Genomic DNA, 18983 nt, shown 5'->3' on the forward strand with positions numbered 1-18983 from the left:
CTTGTATATACTGCTTCCTGCACCACCACATGCATATACCACTTCCTATACATACACATGCACCACATAAACCAGGATATCCCTAACAAGTGGTTTGACTGGCCATATTCACGGATGTAGCCTTCTTCCTTATCTCCAGAGGTCGCATTTCAGTAAACTTAAAATAACCCCTGGACTCATTCACAAGGTTTTCGCAGTTGTAACTGCCCTTGATTATCATTAACATTTTACCGACCAATCGAGTGTCGAGAAAAGAAAATGGGTAAAGGATGCAACTCATATTGCTTTGAAACAAAGCCACCATTTTTTTAGAGACATTAAGACATCCTCTCCATCAGAAATTTTGTTTATTTCTTTTGCGTGTCAGTCAGTTTTTCAACATTGAATTTCTCTCAACTCTTGTGTAATCAGTGGGACTGGCCGCCATGTTGTTGACATCACCAACCCAACATTGAGGTTGGTTTGTAACTCGCATTCTGATTGGTATGTGAGACCTAGTAGCGTAGCTAATTAAATTGGCTAAAGAAAATCAAGGGCAGGTAATTTAAGATCACAAAAACCCTGTGAATGGGACTAGGGGTTTGTGTAGGTTTAGGGAAATGTGAGCCCTGATGATACGGAGGATGAGGTCTATGTCTGATGATGATCTCTCAGAGTAAGTGTAATGTTTGGGTTGTTTTAGGCAAACTACCCAAAGGTTGCCAGCCTTGATGACATGGTTGATAGCATGTCATCACAGCCAGACGTCATGGCTGAGTGTGGTGTTGCTGTTAAACCACAAACAAATAAACTTGGATCCTACATACATAAACCATGGATCCATGGGACCTAAACAGACCTGGAAACCCTACTGTGGGCAAGCTCCCTTGATTGACCATCTTCCCGAATCAAGAAAGGCAGCTGACTTTAAAAGTCCAGTTTCCACCCTTGCTGAACTATGCTGGAATTCCTGGGCTCGATCGTAGTGCCCTACTATGCCTCTCCTATGGACCAATCAGATTCCACCTCTTGTATCACTTGCATTTGCTTCAAACAAAATGGCGGCGCCCAGTCATGATGATCTGATTGATAATCAAGATCTATATTGTGATAAAACGGGTCTTACATTGCAAAGTGCATCAAATCATGTAAACACCTTCATTAAGGACATGAAAAGATTTTGAAAATATCTCTTGACAACGAGTTGGTGGTACACATGCTTTATAAATACTGCGATCGACTGAAATATGCCTGACAGTTCTCGAACCGGATTTCATTTTCTTTGAGTGATTGTCATTGGACTATGCATAGACTCATTAGTCCAGCCAAAATGTAACTCCATAATACCAGCCTGGGCCAGCAAGGATGGAAACTAGACTTTCATAGTCAGTTAACTCCCTTGCCTCGGGAAGATGAATCTCAATACTTTGTTGATTGACATGTTCTGTTTGTTTTGCAGCTTAGCGGACATCATGAGAAGGACTGTCTTGACTATCCCGTTGCCTGTGACTTTAGACCTCTTGGATGTTCTGTTCAGGTGAGTCCTGGAATGGTAGTGCAGTACTGTTCATGAATATCTACTCCTTTTTCTGTCTGTGACTTTAAATCTTGCTCAGGTGAGTCCTATCAAGAGTATCTTGAGGAGTGCTGAAAATGACTCCATTGATGTGATGTCTTTGTAATGTCAATGTGTTTTCAAATTCACAGGTGTTAGTGAGTATTTCAATATACAGACGTTTAACCTTTTCAACATCCACCAAACACCATCATTTCCAACTGAAATATCTTGGCATCAAGTACTCAAGAATTTCACTGAAACCACATGTATTATTGAGACATTTTCACTCAAATTGGAATTTGCTAGATTTAGATATACTCAATACCAGACACAAGTCTGAAAGCGTGTGATGGCCTCATCCTCTAAATGTTACTGACTGAATGATTGTTTCTTACTTCAGTTTAAACGCAAGATGGAGCAGGAACACTACCTGGACGCCACAGTCGACCATCAACGCATGCTGTGTCATGGGGTGGTAACCATCCTCCACAAATTCGGCATCCAGAGCCTCTCTCCAGCCTCGGCCACAGCCATATCAAGCAGACTCACCCCGATGGAGATGTCCACGTCACTGTCAGCCATGGGCAGTTACCTCAGCCAGTTCCAAGGCCTCAACATGCAGGATCCCGGTCTTGCCCCGAACATCTCCGGTTCACGGACCCCAGATGGACAGTCGGTCAAACAGTTCAACCTTGATCCCCTGACAACCGACTTTGACCCTCGTAAGCTTCACCGAAGTGTCTCCGATACACTGTTGCAGCCATCCAACGAGACTGCAGAAGGAGTTCATGTAAGTCACACCTCCAAACAATCTGATGCTGATGGTGTGAAGGGGGCCCTGTCCTCACTGCAGGGGGCTTCGGGACTAGACCTCCAGAGTCTTAAAAACCAGAACATGTACCAAGATGAAAGTCTGGCTCGTCATGACCAGCAACTGGTTGAAATCAAAGCAAAGAATGAGATGTTGGAGAAAACAAACAAGGAACTGAAGTACAAACTGCGCTTCCTCGACAATGCTGTGCAGGAGTTCGAAGGCCGGGCATGCAATGGTCAGTTCTACTGGAGGATCAAGAATTACCACAAGCTCCGTGAGGAGGCGGAACAGGGCATCAACACCGCGCTGCACAGCCCTTCATTTTATTCCAACTGCTATGGTTACAAGTTGTGTATTAGAGCTAACCTCAATGGTGTGGACGCAGCCAAAGGAAGCCATCTTTCAATCTTCATACATTTCATGCAGGGAGATTGGGACGAGGTTCTCGACTGGCCATTTTCTGGCCGGATTGTTCTGTCAGTGATTGACCAGAACCCCATATGTGAGCTCCGAAATCATATCGCTGAGACTCTTATTGCCAAACCCAATTTGGCAGCTTTTCAAAAACCGGTCACGCCAAGGAACCACAAAGGATTTGGTTACATGGAATTTGTAGCCTTAAGTGTGCTGGATAACGCAGACTTTGTTAGGAATGATACTCTTATCATCAAAGCTCAAGTTATCCCAGCAACGTAACCTGATGGGGATTCCTATATTAAAAGTGATGTCAAACTTATTTGGTGTTTTGGTTCGGATGCTGCATATCCTTCTCTGTGCAGCCATTGTATCGACACCCAGGAGGTTGATGGTTTGTATGGTACTGATCCAGGAAAAACACTTGATGTGATTTGGGGTTGTTTTCTTTTTATTATATTTTCTTTGTTATTTGTATTTTATGAAGATGACAAGAATATTGTTGACACCTCAGAATTCCTTAGATTTAACATTATAATGATGTGCCAATGATTTCTTTTTGTAAGTTCTCATGTGAACTACCATCTTAGGCTTCTGAGTTTGGAGTACAAGCTTGTAGCTTGTCATAACCTTTGTGTTACATGTAAAAGATTGAGGGGTACTCTAGCAGTGTTTGAAATAAATAAAACTACCAGACTGCCATCAGGACCAACAGACTTTTGAAACTGCTGGCCTTGGATATTTGAGTCAAAGATAAATGAAGCCTACAGGGACAATTTTGTGTTCTGCAAGTTCATCTCTGATTGTTTGATTTTTTTCAACTTCGCTAATTGAAGAGATTTGTCGTTCAGGTAACTATGTCCAATTTCTGAATGATAGATAGGCATGTAACCTTACTGCAGGCCATGGAGACCCATACAAATTTGAAACTTGGGGCAGGGGTTGAGATCAACCTTCCACGGGCCTATGGAAAGGCACTCACTTCAAACACTGGACTCTAGTTTCAAATACTACCGCAGCAAACCTCAAAGACCCCCTTTATCTTTGAGAACTGTTGATATGCAGATAATCTGTCAGTATTAAGGAGTTCAATGATTACATGTGATCAATTCTGGGCCTGTAGTAGGTTCACCCCAGATTTGAAATGATTCCTTGTTCAGGCAATAGAACTAGATTTCAGCCTTTTCTAAGAAGCTTAGTAGCAGAAGAACTGGATGATTGAGACAGCACCAGAGCAGGAGAACTGGTCAGTGAGCCTGTTAGGTTTGTTGTCAGTTTGTACACAGAGTGATGGCTTCATGTTGAAGAAAGACAAGGGACACAGATAGTTGACATTTGCCACAGAATCCCACATGCTTCACATTCAATGTGAATCGGACCAAATAACAGAAGATCCTGGCACATCCATATAAAAACTAAAAGTTGAAACAAGACAATTACTTTAGGCTTAAATATTTTGTTTCACAATTATTGGCCATCCATATTTGTAAGCAATATCATTTTAAGATGTTTGAAAGACAAAAAAATAACATTTTCTAAACAATGATTCCTGAAGGTAATTTTGAGTCTTCTATCAAAACTTCAGTGGACACCAGGGTATGAAACTCCCAAAAGTTTCAGCCAGACCACAGGAAATACTTGCCAGCCCTGACCAAAACCTGCCTGCCCACTATAATCATATGTTTCTCAGGATAATTTAATTAAAACTTTAAATTGAATTCATTGAACATGAAGTATTGCAAGAAATGAAATAGCAAACACTTTTTAGGTCAGATTTGTATTTAATATCCTAGAATACATCATGTAAATAATGCTTATCATCGGGAAATATTTAGAATATTTTTACATATGAAATATAACCCGACCATCGGGCAGGGGGATTTGAAAATCTGGCAGCTCAAGTTGAAATCAACCCATCTCGGACGGTCGGGCAGGCAGGTATTTCGAACACTGTGCACACACGTGCTGATGTTTCAGACTTTCGCTGATAGTTGATGATGTATAAGATGACAGAATCGTCTCACACAAGTAAAGACTAAAAGACCTGAGGTGCTGAAACATACACCTTCCTGGGGCAAGGGAGTTAACAGACTATCAAAGTCCAGTTTCCACCCTTGCTGAAATAGGGTGGAATTATGGAGTTACATTTTGGCTGGATTAACGAGTTTATGCATAGTCCAATCAAAATCCTGTAAGGAAATCAACATATGGTTCATGAATATGGCAACTGCCTTGCCAATTTTGTTTTATTGCATGATTATTTGCAGAGCATATGTGTATTGTCAAATGGGCTTCGACAGATATTTTCCCAATCTTTTCAAGTTTTTGTTCAAGGTGCTCAAGAGATTTAATGCACAGGTAAAGCCTGTTTTATCACAGTAAAGATATTTAGTGACAATGAAATTGTCTTGACTGAACACCGCCATTTGATTTGATTGGTAGGTGGAACATATAAGGGACATAACTCATAATAGCCACTGGTGGCACAACAATCATGCCCAGATATTCCAGCCTTGTTTGGAAAGGATGGAAATTTGACTTTTAAAGTCAGTTAACTCCCTTGCCTCAGAAAGATGTGAAACGTATGGAAGAGTATGATTGTGTGAAGGAAAAGATGACGCGTGGTCACTCTTGGCAGTAATCTTCATCAGTGTCCCTCATCGGCTTCAGTTATATAATGAGCATCACGTCTAAGGTACAAAGTCTTTTGATGATTACATGTTTTTATTTTATTGCAAACTATGAGAATATGTCATTTTCTCATAACCCCAGATCTGTGAAGGCAGTGGAAGTACAGTAAAACCCTGCTGGGCCGGACCCTGTGAATGTCTATTACACTATTCAACGTAATAAGCGCCCCGCTCTAGTAAGCGCCCACGGCGATATTTGCTAATATATTGGCCAGTGATCAATCCCAATTAGCACCCCTTCCAATAAATCAATGTACCGGTACAGTACACAAGACTTATTTATTCGCGTATAATACACACTCATTTAATTATGGGAAAATATATTCTGGAAAAGTATGTCTGTCGTACATAAACATTTCAGGCTATCAGCATAAACCACGATATTTATCTTTCAACTCTGGTTTTTTTTTCACTGAAATAATATTCCAATAAGAGCCCCCTATTTCTAATTTTGGGCGCTTATTACGTCGAATACGGTATATATTTCTCTCATCTGAAATTATGTACAGTTATAAACTTTATGGAAGCCATATGTTTCTTTTTATGGAACCCCATAAAGCAATATTGCTTTTTTCGAGTTCATAAAAAAAGTTATCGAGCTCATAAAAGTCTGTACTGGTAATTGTTTTATTACATAATAAAGAGACCAAACTAGATTCAACATATCGACGATGTTAGCTACAATAACATTACAAGGTTCCGGGAAGTCACCATGGTATTTTTAGTAACTCAAGTTAATACCATACCATAATAGTCAATATGTCAAATGAAACTTGACCACTTCTTGGCTGATGATTAGACTATTATGCATTTATTTTTTCGATCAGTGATAATGTTTTTGTCAAAGTCAGGAGTCGGAGGAGGGAATTTTTTTTATTTATTTTTTAAAAAAAGGCTGACATCCAAATCTGTGATAGATCTTATCATCGACTGGATCGGTCTGTACTCCATTTTCATTCCCAGCTCCCTGGGGAGTATGCAACTAAGAATATATCTAATAAGTGAGGACAGTAGTGTCTAGGGTAGCAGGGTCTTAATGTACTTGGATGTTGTTTAGAGTCAAGATTTATTTGCTATCTTGTCTGAGTAGGGGTAATTAAGTTGCTTTTGAACAAGCATAACTCTGCCACAACGGAGTTAAAGAACAGTCCATAGGTTTTACTATGTGTGTGTGGAATATTGTTAATGAATTGTATAGAAATCCATAGCAAATGTTTGTATTGTGCTTACTGGGTATTCATTTCCAGGATTATGTAGTTTTTGTTTGTTTTCATTACTATAATCAATTTAATTAGGGCTCCTTGCCTCATAACCACCCACCCTACAGCACGAGACTACAGTCTCCTTTCTCTGTCTTGCTTTTAGCTTTGCCTCCACAGGACCAGGGAGGAGAATGGCTGTTCTTGGCCCACGGATCTGCATCATTTAGAAATGAAGACAACTTGTAGAAACCACTGTCACAGTTATCACATAGGTTCATATTAATGATAATTTTGACTTTGTTCATGTCAATAGTTGCATGTTTTGGAATTATTACAAATCTAGATTTAAAATTAAGGCTGGCTTCTGTCCGAAATGCCAGTTTTAGAGTTTGGTGATGATCCATTTTGTGATTGATGGAAAGATAACAATGTCCCTATCAAAAGTGGAGAGGTATTTGCCTGTGAGAGTGAAGAGGTGAGTCTATCTGACGTTTGCACCTGTGCATTTTAGATATTCTCAAAGCTGGTAAGTCATTTGAAGCAATTGTTGTGAACAATATGATGTGGTGATAATATTGCAACTTGTGAGTTCAGTTGCTCTGTAGGATTAACATTTCATATGGTTTTCGTCATTTTCTATTTGTTTACTTGTGAATAGATTCTGTAATTGGTTGACCATTTCATATTCTGAGAGAAAAAAACAGATCCAAAAAATGCTGTTTTTTTTAATTAATTTACTCAGGTGTTACACACGCAAAAATCATTCATTGGATGTTCCGGGGTAAAATGTGGGTCTTGAAAAAATGTTGAGTCCTGTTGGAGAAGAAGAGTGCATAGTATGAAGCACTGACTGAAAATGTATTCAATCGCAAACACAAATCACATGTTTATCCCCCGCAAGATGGTCAGTCCTCCATGCTGGTACCGTTCATTCACACAAGATGTATAATCTCTAACTACTTGTAGCGGTTTCCCATTAAACTCTGCTTCAAAACAAATATTGTATCATCAGGTCATGTATCAATACAAGTGATACATTTATTTATTACCATTGGGTTAGAAATAACCCAGTTCATAAAAATTGTATGTGCACCAGTGCAAATATCACTTTATATATTGTTATATAAGGTCGAAATAACATGCTAGAAACGACGTCATAGCTGAAGATTATTTCTGTCATTCTACCATTGTGGGTTTCTAAAACAGATGTTTGTGATTTTTTCTAAAGGGGAGCTCAAAAGGATTAAGAAAAAATAGGTAATTAAAGAAATTGTTACCCTTACATGTGCATCATATGGATTTTATGAAACTTGTGTAAGAATTCATTCGTTACCCTCGCTCTTGCTTGGGAAATACAAGAATTCTGACACTCATTTCATAAAATCAGTATGATACATGCTCATATATTAATCTCTATATATACAAGGACACACAGGATATGAAAATAAACATGATGATTTTCTGATGATATGTACATACGCTCTCAAACCTATGTTCATTTAATTGGATCAGGGATTACTGCATTTTTTTCTCTTGATTCTTTGAGGGGTGGTCGGGTAGCCCCGTGGTTAAAGCGTTCGCTCGTCACACCGAAGACCCGGGTTCGATTCCAGACATGGGCACAATGTGTGAAGCCCATTTCTGGTGTCCCCTGCTGTAATATTGCTGTAATATTGCTAAAAGTGGCGTAAAACCATACACACTCACCCTCTCACTCACCCTCTCACCCTCTCACTCACTCACTCACTCACTCACTTAATTCTTTGTATTTTTTAAGCTCGTTTCCTTAGTCATATTGTTCAACATATGTTATACATAGTGTGATTGTGGCGAATATGTTGAATTACTGTTGGAATAAAAGACTGCTTTCAAAACATTTTTTTTCTTTTTTTTAAAGGTTAATAGATCCTTAAACCAATTTTTAAAAGTATCACTTAAGATGTGTCTGTAGAAAGTTGAAATAAATACCCCTTAAGTGTTTGACTTCACTGTCTTGAGTGCTGATTGGTGAGTCAAAGTTGATTTCAGTACTTTCATAAGCACAGCTCTGTATGAGGAATGGAGAGCTGCATAATACCTTTGTATTAAGAATGACGCTGTATACTTTCATCAGGCATCAAGTCTATTCCTCACTTGACCTCCTGAATATAGCTATCCAGGCATGTGATTGGCTCATTTTGAAGGTTAAGGTCACTGCAAGTGTATTGGCATCAAAACACCTTATGACTGCAAAAACAAGTACAGCATTGTTGACTCAAGTTCGATGTATCAAAATAATGGGGTTTGAGTTCCACTGATTGGTATTCAGTGTCATTCACTTCAAGGTTAGTTTATACTTTGATATTCCTGTGATGCCTTCAGAGTCTGACATGACCTTGGCTGATGCCAATGTCAAGGTCAGTATTTATTGCATTATAATAAGAAATCTTCTACCCAAGAAATCTGAATAGTTTTTGTAGGATTGTAATTTTGATCAGGTACTGGTTCATTTCAGCCAAAGGTCAAGGTCACTTCAGTTTTCTTCCTGATGTCATGGTCACTACTAGTTACAGGTCAGTTTATTTAAATGAGATGCTCAAATCAGGACAGACTTTGGGATTTCAGAATGAAAGGGTCGGTAGTCTGTTTCCATTGTTGCAACACCTTTCAATATTATCATTATTATTATTATTTATTGTATTTTATACAGGTTGATGTACATGTATGTATGTATAGACCCTCAGAATTGGTATTTCTCAAAATCTATTACACTTTGCATTTCTGACAACACTGGTATTTCACATATGGTCATTGGTCATTAGCAAGTTCGCAAAACGTTATTCTTCAAAGTGTCCTGTGAGAAATAATTGTTGCAGACCAGTTTTCAATACGACATCAAACTATGGATGGCTATGTGTTTATATTCATGGATGGAAATCCTGGTTGGAATATGTCCCCAGCAACATATGCTGGTCATAGGAGCCACCAAATTGAACTTAGTGACTTGGTTGTTGCATATTGACGTACCCTGAAGGCATTGATTATTGCTCACAATATCAATCACTGGATTGCCTGCTACAGATTTGATTATTTATAGGCCGCCATCATATGTCTTGAATATTCCTTTTATGTAATGGCAAAACAATTGTCATGGGAATCATATTTGTTAATCAGACTTTTGACAGAGAGATATGGAGAATTCTGCCTTCCTAACTTTCTAATGGCCAATAATGACTAAGAGGCACTAAAGTCAGACCATGCTCTCTGATATCTCATTTGAAAGTAATTCTATACCTTCTTACTTCTACTTTTGATTCCTTAGATACAAAATATATTTGTGCCTGTTGAAATACCCTCATTCATTAATCCCAAAAATGTGTGTGGGTTAACATGCTGATGTTGCTGAGGTGTTTTGGGGGTTTGAAGGGGGATGCTTGGCCTTTTTGTTAGAGACCGAACTTTATGTCTTTTTGACAGCACATATTTTTGTGGTGTTTTTACATCAGAAAACATTTAGTGGGGGTGTTCACATCATAACTCATATTTGTAATGACATTCAGCATGTCCACTGATCACTTTTGTTATTTTCAAATCATGTGAAAATTGAAGCAATCTGTTATCTTTGTGTGGAGATGTAAGATGAGGTTGACCTCCTGAAATAAAGATGATTCTCTCTTTTCCCAGGAGGCTGCTCCTGTGAGTAGTCAGACTCATTCTGTCAGGTAACACTGGCAACATGGTAGTTTGAGTCTGCCCTCAACCTTTGCACAAGCTTGAACAGTCCCTGAATTTAAATTCTGCTTTGAAAATGGATAAGAAGCCTTGAAAGGCCTTGAATTCTCTTTATCTGTCCCAAATTTCAAATAAATTTCCTTTGGATTTATGAACCATTTCATAGTTTGAAGAAAAAATGTCAATATCTGTTTAAAAAATTACAAGAAAATGTGTGTGTAGAGTTATCTTTCCCTTTATAGTCAAATGTGCCTAAATCCATAACATTTTGTTACACAAATCCTGATATACACATTACTGATGGCTGTGGCTAATGACTATTGTTACTGATTATGCAATTGTTTCTCATGATAATCAGCTGTTGCTAATGACTATTCAGCTGTTGTTAATGACTATTCAGCTGTTGCTAATGACTATTCAGCTGTTGCTAATGACTATTCAGCTGTTGCTAATGACTATTCAGCTGTTGTTAATGACTATTCAGCTGTTGCTAATGACTATTCAGCTATTGCTAATGACTACTCAGCTGTTGCTAATGACTACTCAGCTGTTGCTATTGATTACTCAACTGTTGATAACGACAACACAACTGTTGCTAAGGATATGACCTGAAACAGATGTTTTGAGATTGGTGCAAGACAGTCCCTTAATTTACAAACGTCCGGACTTGTGTTTGGAAGGTAAGACTTTCCTTTGTGTTGCTGTTCTTTTCATGTAGTTATGTTGTAATATTCACTTCCGGAATGTACAGGTCAAGTCTACATTTGTGTAGCATCCGTTGGTGATACATTGGTGTAAGATGTGTAGGCTGTAAATCATGGACCTGAGACCACTGACAGGGAGAGGTCAAAACATTTTGTCACATCAAGATATCTCCATCTGTGCAGAAACAGTATTCTGATATTATGTGGTGCTATTGTGCAACCAGCTGAATGCAAGTATGGGGTGTTATATCAATTATAGCTGATTCCGGGTTCAGTTGGTTCCCAGCTACCTTATCAGTTGTCAACCGATCTGGAGGCATACATCAATCCATATGCCCCGAGGGATCGGTTGACAACAAATTTATCTCGCCCACATTCATTCATATGGACCCAATGTTTCACTGAGTAAAATGCTTTGATTCAGCCATTTTGAAAGCTAGCGGAACAAACAACTGAGTCACATCCCTTTACCCAAAGCATTCTGATAAAAATCGGTTCATGTCAGCTCAACGATACTTATGCGAGATGAGCAAGTTACCTAACGTGTGGTCCGATTGATTTCTCAGCGGGGTACATGTCTGGAGAGAGAACTTAATGTATCGGGTGGTCAGGCTCAGTGACTTAGTTGATTGCATGGCACTGTACCCCGATGACAAGAATTGTAGCTCATATTGATCACTGGATTGTATGGACCAGTATCCTTTCTTTGTGGACTGCCATCATTCAGCTGGAATATTGCCGGCACCATTCGGCAACAACAAATAAAACAAAGAAGGGAAGAAACTAGGCTGAACAGTCTGTGCATGTTTCCACTCTGTGTGTCCTGTGTGAAAGTTACATTGTAATTAGTGTCCTGTGTGAAAGTTACATTGTAATTAGTGCCCTGTTAGTAAGTAGGGTTAATAACAATGAAGCAGTAATGTTTTTCTGTTCAGTGTCCTGGGCCCCGTTTCACAAAGATGTCAAAGGGCTGCAGTGGTCTCTATTAAACTATGGGAGGATTGCTTTGCGTCGGATCACTTAGTGTAAAGGGGCCTTGGGCGATCTTAGTGCTACGTTTGTCATAAATTTATGTTATGGTATGGGAGTAACGACTGTCACAAATTATCACTTGAAGAGTGAGCCTGGGAATTATCACTGAGCCTGTGACGAGTACAAATTTACTACCCGGGGACCCACCCCTCTATTACCCGACCCTACCCGGGTTCCCACTGTAGGTCTCAAGAGATAGGCCCAAATGTCCGACTGAGAATAGTTTGACTGAGCCCTGGCAAAATGTATTTGGATACAAGTATAACACGACCTGAAGTTGACTGAAGTTTTATCTTTATGCAAACATATGATGTCAGAAGTAATGCAAATTAGACACTTATAGTGTAACCATAGCGATCTAGATAGTTTTTGTCATTAAACAATATATCACGTGATTAACCACGGGTCTGGGTAGTTTGTGGGTACCCCGTTCCTACTCAGTACCCACCTGACCCCAGTACCCAAGTTACTACCTGAGCCCCATTCAAAAATCGGTCATGGTGCGGGAATAAAATTCTAATTTTTTATAATGGCATTCTAATTCAAAATTAAGTTCTTCTTTTTTTAAAAGTAAGAAGAAATAACCACATTCCAGATGGCAAACAGACTCAATCAGAATAAAGACCTTTTGTTTCATGAAATTTTGGGATGTGAGTCTAAACAAAGTTATTAAAACAAAGCCTGTAAAATAATTGAGGGTGGTGTGCATCAATTTTACTCTGTATTTATATTGTATTCCATGCTTATTTGATTTGTTATGTTTAAAGCTATTTACTGATTGTTTATTGTAGAATGTAGGTTGGTATTGTGATTTGAGACATCTGACGAATCTGAATCGAGTACATGTATTTTCCAACTGCATGATAGAATTACTGATTGTTTATTGCAGAAAGTAGGTAGTAACTGTGATTTGAGACTTCTATTTGACCAGTCAGAATCAAGTACTTTCAAACTTCATGATTACTGATTGTTTATTGCAGAATGTAGGTAGTAACTGTGATTTGAGGCTTCTATTTGACCAGTCAGAATCAAGTACTTTCAAACTTCATGATTACTGACTGTTTATTGCTGAATGTAGGTGTCTGATAAAACATGTCCAGTCTTAAAAGAGGGGTTATTCTCTTTGGTGTATGCTGTGTTCCTTCATCACCCATGAATACAAGCTGTATTTAACCAACAAATCTACTCTGAAGAAATGAAAACCAAAACAGCGTTAAGATGTTTTGTGCCAGATTCTGCCAATACAATAAAGTGAAGGTAATGGCAAAAACCAGAGATTTTGATAAGTCAGTGATTACCTATCTGTAAAGGTGGTTTAACTGTCTTTCACAATGGTTTCACTATCTTTCACAATGGTTTTACTAACTTTCACGATGGTTTCACTAACTTTCACGATGGTTTCACTATCTTTCACAATGGTTTCACTATTTGTCACGATGGTTTCACTATCACAATGGTTTCACTATTTGTCACAATGGTTTCACTAACTTTCACGATGGTTTCACTATCTTTCACAATGGTTTCACTAACTTTCACGATGGTTTCACTATCACAATGGTTTCAGTATCTTTCACGATGGTTTCACTATCTTTCACAATGGTTTCACTGTCTTTCACATTGGTTTCACATTGGTTTCGCTATCTTTCACTATGGTTTCAGTATCTTTCACGATGGTTTCACTATCTTTCACAATGGTTTCACTATCTTCTCACATTGATTTCATTATCTTTCACAATGGTTTCCCTATCTTTCACCATTGTTTCACTATCTATCACTGTGTTTTCAAAAATGATAGAGCATCTGTTGACTGTCTGTAAGTCAGCTATATGATACTTTTATCACAAAATGATTTTGTCCTCAGCCATTGAATTATGGTGACCGTGAATTATCACAGCCATTGTCACATCATTTGAGCATGTCACAATTACAGGGATGTGTTCGGGCAATCCATTGTAAGAGATTATTTATTTTTTACACAAAAATACAGTCATGATTATGACTTGTGTCCATAAGCCTATTTCAAAGTTTCCACCCTTGACATTTCCTTCCTACTTTTGTGTGTTCAAATAGGAATGGATTAACGCACATATTGATAGTCCAATCAGAGAATGTTTTACAAAATCAATGTCCGTGTTCTGAAATCGTGGTCACTGCTATGGCCACAGCTTGTCGAATTTGTGTTGACATTATTCCAAAAATTAAGCTGAGGCAAAAAAAATCAAAGTGATTCAAAGTTTTCAATCAACTTGCCCACATAGTTTCATATATTTGAATGCAAACTGCATTGTTTTTTATTTCAAACGACTGATACTGTGCTATTTAGAGTGTTTGATGTTGTCATGATGTGCAGTGTTACTTGATGGTGTGTAGTCTCATAAATCGCATAAATCAAACGTGGTACCATGATCAAGCCAAGAAAGTAGACTTGGAATGGCAAGGGTAGAAACTAGGCTTTTGATAAAGTGGACACTTTTGTCTCAGGAATATGAGCTTATGATGATTGCTGTTTTGATTACAGTGTACTAATTCAGACCCAAAGTATCCCAGATAGTCCTAATTGCCTTGAATTAGGGTTTCTTCTCTGCAAAAGGATCATGGATGATCTCGGATCAGGGTCCCAATCCACAAAGCGTTCGTAGCATTACGGCCTGTCGTAACATCAAAAGTGTATAAGTGTATAGTTTATCATAGGTTACAAATATCGTAGTACATGTACTACAAATGCTTTGTGGATAGGGACCATACATCATGAGTGATGGAGGACTAATGTATACAAGACAATGAAGTTGGAAATTTGAGTCATGCTTGCCGTAGGGGGCACGGGTGGCCCAGTCGTCTTAGGTGCTGCGATTCCCTGTGCAGAGTTGCGTCCCTTGGGCACGCCAGAAACCTATGATTGTGGGTTCGAATCCTGATTCGCCCTGATTATGCTTCTAGGTTTGTCAGCACCATACCTGTGCTCGTGGGTTTCACCGAACTGGTAAACGTCTAAGACCTGCATCACTTCGAGCTTCCCTCCCACATTAAGGTGGCACGCCGCGATATAATTTGAATACTGTTAAAAGCTGTGTTAAACCCAACTCACTCACTCACTCACCATGCTTGCCGTAAAAGGCGACTATGCTTGTCGCAAGAGGCGACAAACGGGATCGGGTGGTCAGGCTCAGTGACTTGGTTGATGCATGTCATCACATCCCAGTTGTGTGGATCGATGCTTAGGTTGTCAATCAGTGGAATATCTGGTCTAGACTTGATTATTTACACACCACCGTCATATAGAGGGAATATTGCTGAGTGTGGTGCTATACAACAAACAAACAAACTTTATCCTGAGTGTTTTAAGGAATGTTGACCAGTTTGTTCTTGACTTTCTCTGTATATAGATTTTGACAAGAAAATCCATAGTGATCTTTTCTTTTTATTTGTTTGAATTCCTTTGTGTTTTTTTACAAAGAGCATTTACAAAGAGCATTGAAGAGACAGGACACTGTCTGAGATGCTCAGAATCAGAAGTAAGGAATATTTTTTATTTGTTGCCATGGCACCAGTCACAGGATTTGTAAAACAAAAACAAAAAATGATAGACACATTGTCTATTGCACATTATCAAAAGTTTGGTACAAGATTATCTTTTTCTGTTTGTTTTCCATCACTGGGTGCCTGTTTGGCTTTTTGTAGAGCTATATGTGTGTCATATATTGACTACAGTATGCTATTTTGCTATTATTCTGTTCAGAGATGTGTAGCATGATATATTATTGATTATACATGTATACTGATAGTTGAAAATAAGAGAACAGAGCAATATTCCAAAGTACTGATTACTGCTGTGTATAGTAATCATGCTTTATATCAACACAGTTACTCTGAGAAGAATGGTTATGTCAGGCCTACTTCTGCAGATAAAGTTGCTTCCAGTTCCAAGGGTTCCCTTATTTCTTCCCATCAGTAACAACTGAAGCCACTTGCCTTGTTCTAGCCTTGTACTAGCCTTGTACTAGCCTTGTTCTAGCCTTGTTCTAACATTGCACTAGCCCTGTGCTAGCCTTGTTCTAGCCTTGTGCTAGACTTGTTCTAGCCTTGTACTAGCCTTGTTCTAGCCTTGTTCTAGCCTTGTACTAGCCTTGTACTAGCCTTGTTCTAGCCTTGTACTAGCCTTGTACTAGCCTTGTGCTAGCCTTATACTAGCCTTGTTCTAGCCTTGTACTAGCCTTGTTCTAGCCTTGTACTAGCCTTGTGCTAGCATTCTAACATTGCACTAGCCCTGTGCTAGCCTTGTTCTAGCCTTGTGCTAGCCTTGTTCTAGCCTTGTACTAGCCTTGTACTAGCCTTGTGCTAGCCTTGTACTAGCCTTGTTCTAGCCTTGTACTAGCCTTGTACTAGCCTTGTTCTAGCCTTGTACTAGCCTTGTTCTAGCCTTGTACTAGCCTTGTGCTAGCCTTCTAACATTGCACTAGCCCTGTGCTAGCCTTGTTCTAGCCTTGTGCTAGCCTTGTACTAGCCTTGTTCTAGCCTTGTACAAGCCTTGTTCTAGCCTTGTACTAGCCTTGTACTAGCCTTGTGCTAGCCTTGTACTAGCCTTGTTCTAGCCTTGTACTAGCCTTGTACTAGCCTTGTTCTAGCCTTGTACTAGCCTTGTGCTAGCCTTGTACTAGCCTTGTTCTAGCCTTGTGCTAGCCTTCTAACATTGCACTAGCCCTGTGCTAGCCTTGTTCTAGCCTTGTGCTAGCCTTGTACTAGCCTTGTTCTAGCCTTGTACAAGCCTTGTGCTAGACTTGTTCTAGCCTTGTACTAGCCTTGTGCTAGCCTTGTACTAGCCTTGTACTAGCCTTGTTCTAGCCTTGTACTAGCCTTGTTCTAGCCTTGTACTAGCCTTGTGCGAGCGTTCTAACATTGCACTAGCCCTGTGCTAGCCCTGTGCTAGCCTTGTACTAGCCTTGTTCTAGCCTTGTACTGGCCTTGTACTAGCCTTGTTTTAGACTTGTTCTAGCCTTGTTCTAGCCTTGTACTAGCCTTGTTCTAGCCTTGTACTAGTCCAACATTACTTGTGTATTTGTATGCACTGTGCTGCCTTTACGGTAAAGATGATTAAATGTGATTCTGTTCCTAGATGTGTTCTTGTTTCTGTTTGGTTAACATCTGGAATAAACTCTGGAATATACACTGACCTTGTTCTCAGGAACCTGTGCTTGTCACACAAGGCAACTAAATGGAGCGGTTGGTCAGGCTCTTAACGTAGTCATCATACCCAGACGTCGTGGGTTGTTGGTCATTATATCAGTCAGTGGTTTGTCTGTGACTAGATTAGTAGCCTAGTGGTTAAAGCATTCGCTCGTCACACTGTCGGGTTCGATTCTCCACATGGGTACAATGTGTGAAGCCCATTCCTGGTGTCCCCTGCTGTGATTTTGCTTGAATATTGCTAAAAGCGACATAAAACCACTCACTCACTCACTCACTCATCAATCTGAATACAGACTTAAAGAAGAAAAAAACAGCCTTGAGATTAAATGTGTTATATACCACTATGGACACACAATCACCACTATGGACACACAATCACCACTACGGACACACAATCACCACTATGGACACACAATCACCACTACGGACACACAATCACCACTATGGATACACAATCACCACTACGGACACACTATCACCACTATGGATACACAATCACCACTATGGACACACAATCACCACTATGGATACACAATCACTACTATGGACATACAATCACCACTATGGATACACAATCACCACTATGGACACACACAATCACCACTACGGACACACAATCACCACTACGGACACACAATCACCACAATGGACACACAATCACCACTACGGACACACAATCACCACTATGGACACACAATCACCACTATGGATACACAATCACCACTTTAGTCACACAATCACCACTTTGGACACACAATCACAACTATGAACACACAATCACCACTATGGACACACAATCACCACTATGGACACACAATCACCACTATGGACACACAGTCCCCACTATGAACACACAATCACCACTATGGACACACAATCACCACTATGGACACACACAATCACCACTATGGACACACAATCACCACTATGGACACACAATCACCACTATGGACACACACAATCACCACTACGGACACACAATCACCACTATGGACACACAATCGCCACTATGGACACACACAATCACCACTATGGACACACAATCACCACTATGGATACACAATCACCACTATGGACACACAATCACCACTATGGATACACAATCACCACTATGAACACACAATCACCACTATGGACACACAATCACCACTTTAGTCACACATTCACCGTTATGGACACACAATCACCACTACGGACACACAATCCCCACTATGGATACACAATCACCACTATGTACACACCATCACCACTATGGATACACAATCACCACTTTAGTCACACAATCACCACTATGGACACACATTCACCACTATGGACACACAATCACAAATATGGACACACAATCACCACTATGGACACTCACAATCACCACTATGGACACACAATCACCACTATGGACACACAATCACCACTATGGACACACAATCACCACTATGAACACAAAATCACCACTATGGACACACAATCACCACTATGGACACACATTCACCACTTTGGACACACAATCACAAATATGGACACACAATCACCACTATGGACACACAATCACCACTATGGACACACACAATCACCACTATGGACACACAATCACCACTATGGACACACAATCATCATTATGGACACACAATCACAAATATGGACACACAATCACAAATATGGACACACAATCACCACTATGGACACACAATCACCACT

At 39.6% G+C, this 18983-nt stretch overlaps 1 protein-coding gene across 3 annotated transcripts in view; it reads left to right on the top strand.

Annotated features, from left to right (window-relative positions):
• Positions 1–16206, top strand: part of LOC139462498 (TNF receptor-associated factor 6-like) — a 114266-nt gene extending 98060 nt beyond the window's left edge. For all 3 annotated transcript variants that reach the window (XM_071244256.1, XM_071244255.1, XM_071244257.1), the window contains exons 6-7: positions 1439–1516; positions 1938–16206. In XM_071244256.1, coding sequence (XP_071100357.1) covers positions 1439–1516; positions 1938–3047 — 1188 coding nt within the window. In that variant the 3' untranslated portion in view covers positions 3048–16206. The remainder of the gene's footprint in view (positions 1–1438; positions 1517–1937) is intronic.
• The last annotated feature ends 2777 nt before the right edge of the window (positions 16207–18983 follow it).

This window comes from Haliotis cracherodii, unplaced genomic scaffold, assembly GCF_022045235.1.
Source record: "Haliotis cracherodii isolate W230 unplaced genomic scaffold, xgHalCrac1.p SCAF_15, whole genome shotgun sequence".
Taxonomy (NCBI): domain Eukaryota; kingdom Metazoa; phylum Mollusca; class Gastropoda; order Lepetellida; family Haliotidae; genus Haliotis; species Haliotis cracherodii.